Source organism: Oncorhynchus tshawytscha, linkage group LG01 (genome assembly GCF_018296145.1).
Source record: "Oncorhynchus tshawytscha isolate Ot180627B linkage group LG01, Otsh_v2.0, whole genome shotgun sequence".
Lineage (NCBI taxonomy): Eukaryota > Metazoa > Chordata > Actinopteri > Salmoniformes > Salmonidae > Oncorhynchus > Oncorhynchus tshawytscha.
Genome location: NC_056429.1, coordinates 40,986,418 through 41,002,793, shown reverse-complemented (window position 1 = coordinate 41,002,793; position 16,376 = coordinate 40,986,418). Strand labels below are relative to the sequence as shown.

The 16,376-nt window shown below is 45.5% G+C and overlaps 1 protein-coding gene across 4 annotated transcripts in view; it reads left to right on the top strand.

Annotated features, from left to right (window-relative positions):
- The window catches only part of lrp8 (low density lipoprotein receptor-related protein 8, apolipoprotein e receptor), a 257,502-nt gene extending 241,460 nt beyond the window's left edge, over positions 1 to 16,042 (top strand). Inside the window, exons 15-19 of one of the 4 annotated variants that reach the window (XM_042321502.1) lie at positions 828 to 980; positions 1,329 to 1,727; positions 12,118 to 12,186; positions 13,774 to 13,946; positions 15,412 to 16,042. In XM_042321502.1, the coding sequence (XP_042177436.1) occupies positions 828 to 980; positions 1,329 to 1,727; positions 12,118 to 12,186; positions 13,774 to 13,946; positions 15,412 to 15,450 (833 nt within the window). In that variant the 3' untranslated portion in view covers positions 15,451 to 16,042. Of the gene's footprint in view, positions 1 to 827; positions 981 to 1,328; positions 1,728 to 12,117; positions 12,187 to 13,755 lie in introns of all 4 variants that reach the window. The other 3 variants (XM_042321501.1, XM_042321500.1, XM_042321498.1) reach the window with 3 other exon arrangements.
- The last annotated feature ends 334 nt before the right edge of the window (positions 16,043 to 16,376 follow it).

The window sequence follows — 16,376 nt, the reverse complement described above, 5'->3', positions numbered from 1 at the left end:
CTCTCTCTCTCTTGCACTCTCTCTCTCTCTCTTCTCTCTCTCTCTCTCTTGCACTCTCTCTCTTGCACTCTCTCTCTCTCTCTCGCTCTCTCTCTCTCTCTCTCTCTCTCTCTTGCACTCTCTCTCTCTTGCACTCTCTCTCTCTCTCTTGCACTCTCTCTCGCACTCTCTCTCTCGCACTCTTTTCATAACCCAAAATGAAAGATCATTCAATACACCTACACTTCATTTTAAATGGTTCTATTTTCATATCCTGTGAAAAGATCACGTTAATTTTCAGGCATTTTTAAATGTACACATTTCAGAAAATACTTTTTATGCTGAACAAAAAGATAAACGCAACATGTAAAGTGTTGGTCCCATGTTTCATGAACTGAAATAAAAGATCCCAGAAATGTTCCATACGCACAGAAATCTTATTTCTCTCAAATGTTCAAATGCACAATTTTGTTTATATCCCTGTTAGGATATAAATTTGGAAAAGATAATGCATCCACCTGACAGGTGTGGCATATCAAGAGTCTGATTAAACCGCATGATCATTACACAGGTGCACCTTGTGCTGGGGCACAATCAAAGGCCAATCTAAAATGTGCAGTTTTGTAACACAACAAAATGCAACAGAAGTTTTGAGGGAGTGTGTTTTGTAACGTAGCTTCATAATATTCAAAAAAAAAAAAAAACGTTTTGCCGTGCTGCCACCTCCCGGTGTTCTTGAACTTGGGATTCTATTTGAAGTCATTGTTATGTAATGCGGGCGAGAGAGCTGCACCTGTTACCCACTTCACAATGATGTATGATATGTCTCGGGTGTTTCTTCTCCCTAGCTCCAGACAGCTGTAACATGGGCAGTCTACCTAACGGGGGCTGTCAGTACCTGTGTCTCAAAGCCCCACAGATCACAGACCACTCCCCCAAGTACACCTGCGCCTGCCCCGATGACATGGAGCTAGGGCCCGACATGAGGCGCTGTGTCACAGGTAAACTGTTTAAACCCTGTCGCGCAACTTTTTTTTTAGCGAGAGAGAGAGAGAGAGCACACAGGGCAGCATAACTGTACTGCAGATACTCTCTCTGTACCAGAGAGAAACTAAATAAATACAAAATGGTGTATTCCCTATAATGTGTGCTCGACAAGCATTTTCTGAGTTGTAAGTGCAGAGAAGGCAGTTTTGAGTAGTTCAGACCCGTTTTTGTTGATGTCTGTTCATGTAAACTGTACAGCTGTCTGTGTCAGTTTACGGTGAAACGCTTGTCTGTGCTATCAGTCAAGCTGCCAGCCTGATAACTCTCGGGTCTCTGTTTAATGTGCTCTTCCCCCCCTGCAGTCAAACCCAAGACAACCACAGCAGCTCCTACCACAACCACCACTACTTCCACCCCAGCTCTGACTACAACCACTACTACAACCACAGCTACTTCTACAACCACGACTCTAACCAGTACAACCACAGCTGCTCCTACAACCACCTCCACAACTGCGCGACCACATACGGCCAAAACCACACATCAGCCCAGCACCACGCGGTCGACCACAGCTTCTACAACGTCCCCCCCTCCTCCTCCCCCCAGGACCACAGCTTCATGGAGGACACCCCCCTCCACCTCCTCATCCACCACCACGTTGCCTGCAACCTCCACCCCTGGTCCCCGCTCCACCTCCACACACAGCCCCCCTCTACCCCCGAACAACATTCAGAGAGAGAACGCTAACCTCTCCCACCGCTGTAAGTGGCTTTCAGAAGTGTGTGTGTGTGTGTGTTTCCGTGCGGGCTTGTGTATACATGTATGAACAGATACAGATGTGTATCAACAATTACGTACTCTTGTCACAACGACGGAGCGGCTACTCTCCCACTAAATATTCCTCCCGAGCGCTCTTCCCTCTGTTCTCCACCTCTCTTCTCTTTACCTGTGACAGACAGTTTGAGTGTGTAATGACAGACTAGGCCACTCTCTACAGTGTATGAGAGAATCACTCAGTGCATCACGTCTGTCCACCCTGCCTCTCCTCTCCTCATCAGAGGGGTGTGGTTTACCTGTCAATCAATCAATCACATTCATTTTTCAAGCCCTTTTTTACACCAGCAGTGCGAAGTGCTCATGCAGAAACCCAGCGCTAACTCACGCTTGCAGACCCGTTGTCCCCTTCCCATTGTCCCTTCCCATTGTCCCTTCCCTCATCTGTCATCTTGAGTCCTGCAAACCTGGGATCACTTTCTTCTTCTTTCTCTCGCTCTGCCTGTCTCTCTCTCCCTCTCTCCAGGACTCATTTCCCTTTTCCTTTTTGTCGTCCTCCTTTCAATCAAGCTTTATTGGCAACGACAGCTTGAGAGCAACATACTGTATATGGAAAACAACAATGAAATGACAATGAAAATGACTTAAATTGCTCAAAATGTGTTTCCTATGCAATCTTTTTTAAGACAACAAAGTCAGTTGTGATTATAGTTGCAACAACGGGACACACATCCGCGGTGAGCTTGGTTAAAACTGTGTGCTGAACAGACAAATAGAAAATCAATGATTCAACTTACACCACTCTCATCGGGCTCTTTCAGCGTGCACTAGATGAAGACACTCAGCAAAACACACTGGATGACTCACCCGTACATACAGTTGAAGTCGGAAGTTTACACACACCTTAGCCAAATGCATTTAAACTCAGTTTTTCACAATTCCTGACCTTTAATCCGAATAAAAATTCCCTGTCTTAGGTCAGTTAGGATCACCACTTTTATTTTAAGAATGTGAAATGTCAGAATAATATTAGAGAGAATGATTTATTTCAGCTTTTATTTCTTTCATCACATTCCCAGTGGTTCAGAAGTTTACATACACTCAATTAGTATTTGGTATTATTGCCTTTAAATTGTTAAACTTGGGACAAAAGTTTCAGGTAGCCTTACACAAGCTTCTCACAATAAGTTGGGTGAATTTTGGCCCATTCCTCCTGACAGAGCTGGTGTAACTGAGTCAGGTTTGTAGGCCTGCTTGCTCGCACAGGCTTTTTCTGTTCTGCCCACAACATTTCTATAGGATTGAGGTCAGGGCTTTGTGATAGCCACTCCAATACCTTGACTTTTTTGTCCTTAAGCCATTTTGCCACAACATTGTAAGTATGCTTAGGGTCATTGTCCATTTGGAAGACCCATTTGCGACCTATTTTATTTATTTATTTATTTTATTTCACCTTTATTTAACCAGGTAGGCTAGTTGAGAACAAGTTCTCATTTGCAACTGCGACCTGGCCAAGATAAAGCATAGCAATTCGACACATACAACTACACAGAGTTACACATGGAATAAAGAAAACATACAGTCAATAATACAGTAGAACAAAAGAAAACAAAAGGTGTATATACAGTGAGTGCAAATGAGGTAAGTTAAGGAAATAAATAGGCCATGGTGGTGAAGTAATTACAATATAGCAATTCAACACTGGAATGGTAGATTGGCAGAAGATGAATGTGCAGGTAGAGATACTGGGGTGCAAATGAGCAAAATAAATAAATACCAGTATGGGGATGAGGTAGGTAGATAGATGGGCTGTTTACAGATAGGCTAAGTACAGGTGCAGTGATCTGTAAACTGCTCTGACAGCTGGTGCTTAAAGCTAGTGAGGGAGATGTGAGTCTTGAGCTTCAGAGATTGTTGCAATTCGTTCCAGTCATGGGCAGCAGATAACTGGAAGGAAAGACGACCAAAGGAGGAATTGGCTTTGGGGGTGACCAGTGAGAGACTTGTAGATAACCTGTAGCCAGTGGGTTTGGCGACGAGTACGAAGCGAGGGCCAACCAACGAGAGCGTACAGGTCATAATGGTGGGTAGTGTATGGGGTTTTGGTGACAAAACGGATGGCTCTGTGATAGACTGCATCCAGTTTGTTGAATAGAGTGTTGGAAGCTATTTTATAGATGATCACCGAAGTCGAGGATCAGTAGGGTGGTCAGTTTTACGAGGGTATGTTTGGCAGCATGAGTGAAGGATGCTTTGTTGCGATATAGGAAGCCGATTCTAGATTTAATTTTGGATTGGAGATGCTTAATGTGAGTCTGGAAGGAGAGTTTACAGTCTAACCAGACACCCAGGTATTTGTAGTTGTCCACATATTCTAAGTCAGAGCCGTCCAGAGTAGTGATGCTGGACGGGCGAGCAGGTGCGGGCAGCGATCGATTGAAAAGCATGCATTTAGTTTTACTTGCGTTTAAGAGCAGTTGGAGACCACGGAAGGAGAGTTGTATGGCATTGAAGCTCGTCTGGAGGTTAGTTAACACAGTGTCCAAGGAGAGGCCAGAAGTATACAGAATGGTGTCGTCTGCGTAGAGGTGGATCAGAGAATCACCAGCAGCAAGAGCAACATCATTGATGTATACAGAAAAGAGAGTCGGCCCGAGAATTGAACCCTGTGGCACACCCATAGAGACTGTCAGAGGTCCAGACAACAGCCCCTCTGTTTTGACACACTGAACTCTATCAGAGAAGTAGTTGGTAAACCAGGCGAGGCAATCATTTGAGAAACCAAGGCTGTCGAGTCTGCCAATAATAATGTTGTGATTGACAGAGTCGAAAGCCTTGGCCAGGTCGATGAATACGGCTGCACAGTAATGTCTCTTATCGATGGCGGTTATGATGTCATTTAGAACCTTGAGCATGGCTGAGGTGCACCCATCACCAGCTCTGAAACCAGATTGCATAGAGGAGAAGGTATGGTGGGATTCGAAATGGTCAGTAATCTGTTTGTTAACTAGCTTTCGAAGACCTTAGAAAGACAGGGTAGGATAGATATAGGTCTGTAGCAGTTTGGGTCTAGAGTGTCACCCCCTTTGAAGAGGGGGATGATCGCGGCAGCTTTTCTTTGGGAATCTCAGATGATACGAAAGAGAGGTTGAACAGGCTAGTAATAGGGGTTACAACAATTTCGGCAGAAAGAAAGAGAGGGTCCAGATTGTCTAGCCCGGCTGATTTGTAGGGGTCCAGATTTTGCAGCTCTTTCAGAACATTGGCTATCTGGATTTGGGTAAAAGAGAAATGGTGGGGGCTTTGGCGGGTTGCTGTGGAGGGTGCCGGGCAGTTGACCGGGGTAGGGGTAGCCATGCTGGCCAGCCGTAGTGGATTGCTTATTGAAATTCTCAACTATAGTGGATTTATTGGTGGTGACAGTGTTTCCTAGCCTCAGTGCAGTGGGCAGCTGGGAGGAGGTGCTCTTATTCTCCATGGACTTTACAGTGTTCCAGAACTTTTTTGAGTTAGTACTACAGGATGCAAATTTCTGTTTGAAAAAGCTTGCCTTAGCTTTTCTAACTGCCTGTGTATATTTGTTCCTAACTTCCCTGAAAAGTTGCATATCACGGGAGCTATTCGATGCTAATACAGAACGCCACAGGATGTTTTTGTGCTGGTCAAGGGCAGACAGGTCTGGCGTGAACCAAGGACTATATCTATTCCTAGTTCTACATTTTTTGAGGGGGGAATGCTTATTTTAAGATGGTGAGGAAGGCACTTTTAAAGAATAGCCAAGCTTTAACTTCCTGACTGATGTCTTGAGATGTTGCTTCAATATATCCACATAATTTTCCTCTTCATGCTGCCATCTATTTTGTGAAGTGCACCAGTCCCTCCTGCAGCAACGCACCCCCGCAACATGATGCTGCCACCCCCGTACTTCACGGTTGGGATGGTGTTCTTCGGCTTGCAGGCCTCCCCCTTTTTCCTCCAAACAGTTTTCCTCATTATGACCAAACAGTTCTAGTTTTGTTTCATCAAACCTGAGGACATTTCTCCAAAGAGTAGGATCTTTGTCTCCATGTGCAGTTGCAAACTGTAGTCTGTCTTTTTTATGGCGGATTTGGAGCAGTGGCTTCTTCCTTGCTGAGGGGCCTTTCAGGTTGTGTCAATATAGACTTGTTTTACTGTGAATATAGATACTTTTGTATCTCTTTCCTCCATCATCTTCACAAGGTCCTTTGATGTTGATCTGGGATTGATTTGCACTTTTCGCACCAAAGTACGTTTATCTCTAGGAGACAGAACGTGTCTCCTTCCTGAGCGGTATGACGGCTGTGTGGTCCCATGGTGTTTATACTTGCATACTATTGTTTGTACAGATGTTCGTGGTACCTTCAGGTGTTTGGAAATTGCTCCCAAAGATGAACCAGACTTGTGGAGGTCTACAATTATTTTTCTGAGGTCTTGGCTGATTTCTTTTGATTTTTCCATGATGTCAAGCAAAGAGGCACTGAGTTTGAGGTAGGCCTTGAAATACATCCACAGGTACACCTCCAATTGACTCAAATGATGTCAATTAGCCTATCAGAAGCTTCTAAAGCCATGACATCATTTTCTGGAATTTTCCAAGCGGTTTAAAGGCAGTCAACTTAGTGTAAAGCCATGACATAATTTTCTAGAATTTTCCAAGCTGTTTAAAGGCAGTCAACTTAGTGTATGTAAACTTCTGACCCACAGTAATTGTGATACAGTGAATTATAAGTGAAATAATCTGTCTGTAAACAAATATTGGAAAAATGACTTGTTACATGCACAAAGTAGATGTCCTAACCGACTTGCCAAAACTGTAGTTTGTTCACAAGAAATTTGTGGAGTGCTTGAAAAACGAGTTTTAATGACTCCAACCTAAGTGTATGTAAACTTCCAACTTCAACTGTGTACGTATGTGTGTATACTTTCCCATATAACCCAGGCGATAGAGCGCCACCGTCAGGCCAGAATGTGTTACGACAGTCTCTGTGAAGTGTTCATATTGATTAGTGTGTGTAGTAGTTATTTATGAGGAGGAGCAGAGCGAGAGTCGCTGGGTTTTGTATTCATAAAAAGTAAGCAGCAGAACCACGCTAAGCTAAACTATGAATGTGGTGAGCCTGCTCTGGAGTCTGCACTATATAGGTCGAACCATTGCTGATCACTCTACAGGCACGGTATAGTGAGAGAGAGGGAGAGAAGCTGGGGGGCAGAGAGTTGAATAGAGAAGAGGGAGGGAGTAAGGAGATGGTTGGGATTTGGCAATGTGGTACAGAGAGGAGGGGGAAAGAAGGGATGAGAAAGGTATAGTTTAAAGTGATGGAGAGAGAGAGAGCCTAAGGGTGAGAGGAAGAGTTAGAGAGTAGAGGACGGAGAGAACAGATGGGAGTTAAGAGGAGAGTTTAGTGAGCTGACAGAAAATGATGTATAGAGGAAGAAGAGGGAATGGGAGACAGAGGGAGAGAGTTTTAGGAAGAGTTAGGAGGGGATGTTCCAGTAAGCAGTCTCTCTGTGGTCCCCTAACAAATCAGACTTCAGAAGCAAAAGCATGTTCTAAGAAGGGAAAAATGCTCCTATTTCTACACCGCAAACAGTCGTAGGGAGGGGGGCGGAGATGGACGGGGGAAAATGGGACACGACGAGCAGTTTTCCCGATTTCCCGAACCCACAGGTCATGTGTTATTCCGAGTTGGTGCACAATGCACATCGGAAGGTTTTGCCGACATCAGCTGTTACACGTGCGTTGCATTACGCTGTGCACGGCAGAGCGGAAAAGGCGCAGGCGCTGCAACTAAAAGATGAAAGCGAAACAGTGGATAGTGGTGTTGTAACAAAACACTGGTACAGCTCCCACGCACACCCACCGACACAGAGAGAGAGAGAGAGAGAGAGAGAGAGAGAGAGAGAAAGTAACCCTGCAGGTCGAGGTTCAGAGACAGTCAAAATGGATCAAGTGTATGTTCTGTGCGCTACTGTAAAATCCCTCCCCGATAATAATACTCCATAATGAAATTCACTCTTTTCAGCAACTTCAGTCCCCTCATTCCACAGTTCCCACCCTCCAGAGCCTCAGGGCCAGTTCTTTCATAACACATTTTAATATGATTTGATTAATCCCCTTTTGGAATCTTAGAGCCTATTGGACGTCACTCATGCTTTGGGAACCACGTGACATTTCCTCCACTTTCGCTTAGTCAGAAACTACTCTACAATACCTCCAGTTTAGAGTATTAGACTCACTCACGTGTGTGTGTGTGTGTGTGTGTGTGTGTGTGTGATAGATTCATTCACTATCTGATTGTGTGGAGGCTATCATTATGCGGCTGTAGTCGTTATGATCTGCCCTGTTAATCTCCCAGGCTAGGCTCCATTATAGCTGGATAATTAGAGTGTTGCTAATGGCCCAACAGCCCTAATGGGGAGATGAGGCTGGATTTATTTCCTCGAGAAGGCCTGAGCTCCACACAAACCTGGGTTAGAGGTGAAGGGGAGAGGGGGAGACGAGACGGTGGGACAAGGGACCATTAGACAAAACATGAGAGGTGTAGGGAAGAAGGGAGGGCACTGCCTCTATTTTATTTAATAATTTTTTATTTCACCTTTATTTAACCAGGTAGGCCAGTTGAGAACAAGTTCTCATTTACATCTGCGACCTGGCCAAGATAAAGCAAAGCAATGTGACAAAAACAACAACAGAGTTACACATAAACAAACGTACAGTCAATAACACAAAAGAAAAGAAAAATAGAAAAATCTATGTACAGTGTGTGCAAATGTAGAAGAGTAGGCAGGTAGACAATAAATAGGCCATAGAGGCGAAAATAATTACAATTTAGCATTAATACTGGAGTTATAGATGTACAGATGATGATGTGCAAGTAGAGATACTGGGGTGCAAAAGAGCAAGAGGGTCAGTAATAATATGGGGATGGGGTAGTTGGTTGTGCTATTTACAGATTGTCTGTGTACAGGTTGAGTGATCGGTAAGCTGCTCTGACAGCTCGTGCTTAAAGTTATAGAGGGAGATATAAGACTCCAGCTTCAGAGATTTTTGCAATTCGTTCCAGTCATTGGCAGCAGAGAACTGGAAGGAACGGCGGCCAAAGGACGTGTTGGCTTTGGGGATGACCAGTGCAATATACCTGCTGGAGCGCGTGCTATGGTCGGGTGTTGCTATGGTGACCAGTGAGCTGAGATAAGGCGGGGCTTTACCTAGCAAAGACTTATAGATGACCTGGAGCCAGTGGGTTTGGCGAAGGATATGTAGTGAGGGCCAGCCAACGAGAGCATACAGTTCACAGTGTTGGGTAGTATATGGGGCTTTGGTGATAAATCGGATGGCACCGTGATAGACTACATCCAGTTTGCTGAGTAGAGTGTTGGGGGTTATTTTGTAAATGACATCGCCGAAGTCAAGGATTGGTAGAATAGTCAGTTTTACGAAGGAATGTTTGGCGGCATGAGGGAAGGAGGTTTTGTTGCCAAATAGGAAGCCAATTCCAGATTTACTACAAATATTTAATTTTCATGAAATCATAAGTGCAATATAGCAAAACACAGCGTAGCTTGTTGTTAATCCACCTGGTGTGTCAGATTTCAAAAAAGCTTTACAGCAAAAGCTATCCAAGCGTTTATGTAAGGACATCGCTCTCAGCAGACAAAACATTACAAACAGCTAGCAGCAAAGTAGATTGGTCACGAAAGTCAGAAAAGCAATCAAATGATCCGCTTACCTTTGATGATATTCGGATGTTTGCACTCACGAGACTCCCAGTTACACAATAAATGTTCCTTTTGTTCGATAAATATTATTTTTATATCCAAAAACCTCAATTTGGTTGGCGCGTTTTGTTCAGAAATCCACAGACTCGTGCAGGTCATGACGGGCAGACGAAAATTCCAAATATTATCCGTAAAGTTTGTAGAAACATGTCAAACGTTTTTTATAATCAATCCTCTGGTTGTTTTCACAATGAATAATCGATAATATTTCAACCGGACCATAGCTTTTTCAACAGGAGAGAGAGAGAAAATGTCTGCTCCAAGCTGTTGCGCATGCAAAACTCTGCTGGCACCAAGCCATCCACTGACGCGATGTGATCATTCTCGCTCATTTTCAGAATAAAAGCCTGAAACTATGTCTAAAGACTGTTCACACCATGTGGAAGCCATAGGGAAAGGAATGTGGTTGATATCCCTTTAAATGGAGGGAAGGCATGCAATGGAACAGGGAGATTTGTTTCTATTAGGCACTTCCTGGTTGGATTTTCCTCGGGTTTTCACCTGCAATATCAGTTCTGTTATACTCACAGACAATATTTTGACAGTTTTGTAAACTTTAGAGTGTTTTCTATTATACAATTATATGCATATTCTAAATTCTGGGCCTGAGAAATAGGCAGTTTCATTTGGATATGTTTTTCATCCAAATATCAAAATACTGCCCCCTACACTCAACAGGTTAATGTGAGTCTGGAAGGAGAGTTTACATTCTAACCAGACACCCAGGTATTTGTAGTTGTCCACCTATTCTAGGTCAGAACCGTCCAGTGTAGTGATGCTAGACGGGCGGGAGGGTGAGGGTGCTAGTTTTACTAGCATTTAAAAGCAGTTGGAGGCCACAGTAGGAGTGTTGTATGGCATTGAAGCTCATTTGGAGGTTTGTTAGCACAGTGTCCAAAGAAGGTCCAGAATGGTATATACAGAATGGTATAGAGGTGGATCAGAGAATCACCAGCAGCAAGAGCGACATCATTGATATATACAGAGAAAAGAGTCGGCCTGAGAATTGAACCCTGTGGCACCACCATCAAGACTGCCAGAGGTCCGGACAACAGGCCCTCCGATTTGTCCCACTGACCTCTATTTGAGAAGTAGTTGGTGAACCAGGCGAGGCAGTCATTTGAGAAGCCAAAGCCTGCCGATAAGAATGCGGTGATTGACAGAGTCAAAAGCCTTGGCCAGGTCGATGAAGACGGCTGCACAGTACTGTCCTTTATCAATTGTGGTTATGATATCGTTTAGGACCTTGAGCGTGGCTGAGGTGCACCCATGACCAGCTCGGAAAACAGATTGCATAGCGGAGAAGGTACGGCGGGATTCAAAATGGTTGGTGATCTGTTTATTAATTTGGCTTTCGAAGATTTTAGAAAGGAAGGGCAGGAAGGATATAGGTCTATAACAGTTTGGGTCTAGACTGTCTACCCCTTTGAAAAGGGGGATGACCACGGCAGATTTCCAATCTTTGGGGATCTCAGACGATACAAAAGAGATTGAATAGGCTAGTAATAGGGGTTGCAACAATTTCTGCGGATAATTTTAGGAAGAGAGGGTCCAGATTGTCTAGCAAAGTTGCTGCAGGGGGGTGCTGAGATGTTGGCCCTGCTAGGGGTAGCCAGGTGGAAAGCATGGCCAGACGTGTATAAATGCTTATTGAAATTGTTGATTAGCAGGTTTCTGGGCGAGGAATAATAGATTCAAGGCATAATGTACAGTATGGTAGGATGTGAGTACAGTTGAGATAAGCATAGGCGATGAGAGAGGTTTTGTCTCTAGAGCACCATTTAAGCCAGGTGAGGTCACCGCATGTGTGGGGGGGTGGAACAAAAGGGCTAGCTAAGGCATATTAAGTAGGGCTGGAGGCTCTACAGTGAAATAAAACAAAAATTACTTACCAGTAATAGACAAGGCATATTGACTTTAGGGAGAGGCATGTGTAGCCGAGTGATCATAGGGTCCAGTGAGTAGCTAGGCGAGCTGGAGGCACAGCGTTTCAGACAGCTAGCAGGCTTGGGCTAGCAGGCTAGCAGATGGGCCTCGGGGGACGTCGCAACGGGAGAGCCTGTTGAAACCCCTACGGATGGTTACGTCGGCAGACCAGTCGTGATGGATCGGCGGGTCTCCGTGTCGGCAGACAAAGGGTCCAGGCCAATTGACAAAATAGGTAATTGAAGCCCAGGAATTGATTGATGTATCTCTTCGGCTAGCCGGGAGATGGGCCTAGCTCCAGGCTAGCTCCAGGCTAACTGGTGCTTGCTTCGGGACAGAGACGTTAGCCAGGAGTAGCCACTCGGATAGCAGCTAGCTAGCTGCGATGATCCGGAGTAAAGGTTCAGAGCTTGCGGCAGGAATCCGGAGATGTGGTAGAGAAAAAGAAGTCCGATGTGCTCTGGGTTGATATCGCGCTGTGCAGGCTGGCAGGAGTTGACTATCTATCTAGAGAGGATAGAAGGAGGAAGGAGAGGTGTTTTACTGTGCTTATCACTTGTTCTTCTAAACATTGTTCTTCTATTTATATTCCCTTGTCATTCTTCTCTCTCTCTCCCTCTCTCTCTCTCTCTCTCTCTCTCTCTCTCTCAGCTGGGAATGAACACTACCTTCTGGGTAACAACATAACAGTGGCGATCCTGGGTATAGTGATCCCTGTAGGTGAGTACAAGTCTACTCTACCATGTGATGTTTGTCTGCTTCTCCCTGCTTCGTCCGTCCGTCTCCGCGTCTGCCTTGGTCACCCCTACAAATGACTTTGCCTGGCTGAAGAATGGGTGTGTATGTGTGTGAGCGTGTTTATTTTATTTTATCAGGAGCCCGTTTAGCTGTTGCACATGCAGCAGATATACTCTTCCTGGAGTCCCCAGAAAACATCAAATACATGACAGAGTACAGAACTGTTATGGAAAAGAACAACACAAGATATTATTACAATACAATTACAATTCAAAGCAATATATTGTCAAGGCATCAAGAGACAAAAGATACCTGAAAATACTATTTAGACACGATTCATATATACATATTCATATACTTATATAGAGTACAGTTCAATTAGACATTTAGAAAGAGGAGAGGTGTGTGTGTGGTGTGAACGTATGCGTGAGTAAATCATGACCACGTGTGAGTGTGTGTGTGTGTGTTCACATGATATTTACTGTAGGTCATGAAATACAAAGCAATCTATCTATCCTTCATTGAGCCCATGTGGCAACGTAGAGCTCATCCAAATAACACTGTGCCTGAAGGCCATAGGGCATCAGGGCTTAACCCCTCTTAAGTCAGATGTACATATTGCCCGTGTTATCACATACTACAATATATAGCCCTTTGGCTTAAGATGGCCAGTACGGATACTCCAGGATAAACCTCTATTATGTCTGAAATGACTGGTGATCAGCTTAGTGTATAAATGACCTTGCTCTAGCATACATTATGTCTATAATTGACTCTTCAAGATGAGATATCCCAAACCCCGGCCCGTTAAAGACATCCGACTGTGTCTCTCACCCTCTCCTTCCTTCCCTCACTTCGTTCCCCCTTTCATAATCTCTCAATGGTAAATGAAACGGTTAATGCTCCCTCCATGTTTCTGAGAGCTTCAGAGCTGAGCTATTGGGAGACAAAACGCAGATTTTTTTTCTTTCAAAGGAATGTTTACATGAGAACAAAGGGGTTTCTTAGAATTCAGGCTCAATCATGGAAGAGTCTCTAGTGCCCCCCACCCCCAACAATAGACCAATTAGACTGGGCTTTCCATGGGAATACTGCCATGCTCCTCCGCCTGATAAGGAAATTAGGACTGGGAACAGCAGCCAGACATGGCTTAGTCTTTTTCCCTATTCCCATTCCAACCACTACACCCCCTATTCCCTGTTCCTGGAATAACACTATACCCAGCCATGGATTAAATGGAATGCTATGTGTGTGGTCATATGTGTGTAGAATAGCCATGTGGGATTGTGCACGTGCAATGCTCCTTGCTAAGTGTGTTTGTGGTTGGGTTTGGGTGTGAATGCACGTTCATGTGTATGTTCAAGGGTGTATTTGTTTCGTATTTGAATAGGTGTGTTTTCGAGAGACTGTGTGTGCATAGATTGATTGCTGTGTGTGTAAGAGCACATGTACCATATGTGGGTATGCAAAAGCTCCGCTCTGCCTCCCCTGGCTGTGTTAACGTGCCCCGCCATGTGTGTGTCGCTGTGTGTGTGTGTGTCACACACGCAGTTCCTATCCTTGCCACAGTGGTCATCGGCCTGCTCTGCACCGCCGGCTTCCTGGTCTGGCGTAACTGGCGCCGGAAGAACACCAAGAGTATGAACTTCGACAACCCTGTCTACCGCAAGACCACGGAGGACGACGATGACGAGATTCACATCGGCCGTACGGGAGAGTCCATCGGTCACGTCTACCCCGCTGTGAGTGGCAGCGCCCACCAGCCATTCATAGCCCTGCCCCTGGGGGGCGGGATCACAGACAGCAACTCCCATTGGTACTCTGGGGCACCCGTGCACCCTGCCGGCAAATGAGTTGAGAGTGGGTGGGACTTGGAAGCAGAGAGAGGGTTTTGGGTGTGTGGGTCGGCGGAAGTCTCCTTAGGTCTGTGGAAGAAAGGGAGAGGCTTACATCCTCACACACACAAACACACACACTTAAGTCACAAAATCATTCCAAACCCACCCTTGGTCAAAAACACTCCCGTTGACGTTGAGCCCTTCATCACCAGTCTACCACCACATAATCACTCCCTCCATTCACCACTTGACAGTGTGTGTTAGTGTGCTATCGTTGTGCGTTAGGGAAGCACAGCGCTCGGTGTTTTGAGCTTTATCTTCTCACCTCGGAAGACTTAGGCTGTATCCCAAGTGACACCCCATTCTCTATATAGTGCACTGCATTTGATCAGAGCCCTATGGGCCTATATAGGGAATAGGGTGCCATTTGAGATTCAGACTTAGTGAAGGGAGAATCCATTCACTGGTTGTGTTCCTTTGGAGTGTAAATTAGGCACAAGTGGAACAAAAACCAGGACAGAAATTGCACCTTAGACGATGGGACAATCTTTAATCATATTAATTTATTCCAGATTATTCCGGTTTTATATGTATTTCTCTATGTAAATAAGTGTTTTGTTTTTCTAGCAATGTATTTGTAAGGTATCTTAGATACAGACGAGCTGGTAAACATGAACATGGACCAGAGCAGACAAAGACAAAGAGGTGGGATGGGTTAGCGCTAGGACCAGTTGGCATGGTGACACGTGTGGCTGTGGTGGCGCCGCGTGGTAGAGACAGCGGGAGATGGGCGTAGGTGACAGGTTATACACGCAGACACACACACACACACATACACACAGTTGGTATGCTACAGAGTTGTGCTGAGAGGCCATGCTGAAAACCTGCTCCCCTTCAGAGTGTGTAGTGGGGAACAAGCTTCCACCTGTGCTTTTGCTCTTCTCCTCCACTGCTCCTCTCCTTTACCGTACTGTATGTTAGCTGGATGGTGTGTCAGTCAAATAGAGACGTCAAAGTGGCCTGAGGTGGATCAGGCGTCCTTCTCTGTAAGCGCATGCAGCTCTCCTCACATCACGGCCAAATCAGTGTGCGGGGGATCGAGGGACGAGGAGGAAAAGGAGTGTGGGATCTGCAAGGAGAGCTTCTCTTCTCTCTCCTGCTCTGTCGCTCAGATTTCTCTTTCCTCTGTTGCTCTTTTTTTCACCAACAAAAAAATTCCACTGCCTTTTCTTCTATTTAGCCTTCTGGCCTCTCACTCCTCTCTCTGTCTCTCTCTCTCTCTCTCTCTCTCTCCCCCTTTTTAGCTGAACTTTTCACACTCGCACCCCCAGACACAGTGTGGTAACGTTGTTTTATCTGCTCTCTGCAGCGCGTGGCGCTCAGTCTGGAGGATGACGGATTCCCCTGAGGGGCACGCCATGTCCCCATCCACGTCCTCCCCCCTCCGTATCCCGGGGCGACCACACTGCAGAGGAGAGGGGCACAGAGAGAGAGAGAGAAAGAGAGTCTGCTCGTACCGTACCATACCGTACACCCCCCATGGACAGGGGGGGGGTTATCTTTTACTTATACGTGTACCCCTCAACCCGTGTCACTAAAACACGTCCCCCTCTCTCTCTCTCTCTCTCTCTTACTCCTAACTAAAAATGAACTACTACATTACTACTACTACCACTACTACTAGCTACTACTGTGCTGTCCTCTGCCCTTCTCTCAGCCCCCATTAGTTAGTAAGTTACTGTAGTTACCAGTAGTGGTGAATGCTGCTGTCTGTCTTAATGATGATTAACATCGTTGCCCATCAGAGCACATAAATAGATGCGGGCTGGACCTCCCTGAGCACCTTGCTGTAGTCTACTTTGCCAGGAACAGAGGAAAGGCCAGCTGTGTTTTAATTATTATTTTGTGTTTGAATTTTATTTATTGTTTGTGTTTTGCTGGTGTAAATATGATAAGCCGGACCAGGCCTGTGCCACTGAGGATAGGCTACGCGTGGGCAGAGCCAAGTTGGATGGTGGTGAGGGGGGTTTAAGGGAGTGGGATTTGTAGGGAGGGGCTGTTGTGCCGGAGGGCAGCGCCACAAGAAGAAGCAGCAGGGCAGAACTCGGGGGAGGGAGGATTATGGGTAATCCGCTCTGCTGGCATCAGAGATACACAAAAGTAACTAGATAATGAACAGGTGTACAGGGGACGGGTTGGGATGGGGGTTGGGGGCGGGAGACGAGAGAGGAGGGGGTCTTTTTTGAAACTAGGAACTGTACAAGCCCTGCTGTTGTTGGACTCTGTCTGGGAGTAGGTAAGACTTTGGAAGAATTGTTGTGAGTGAGTCGTTGT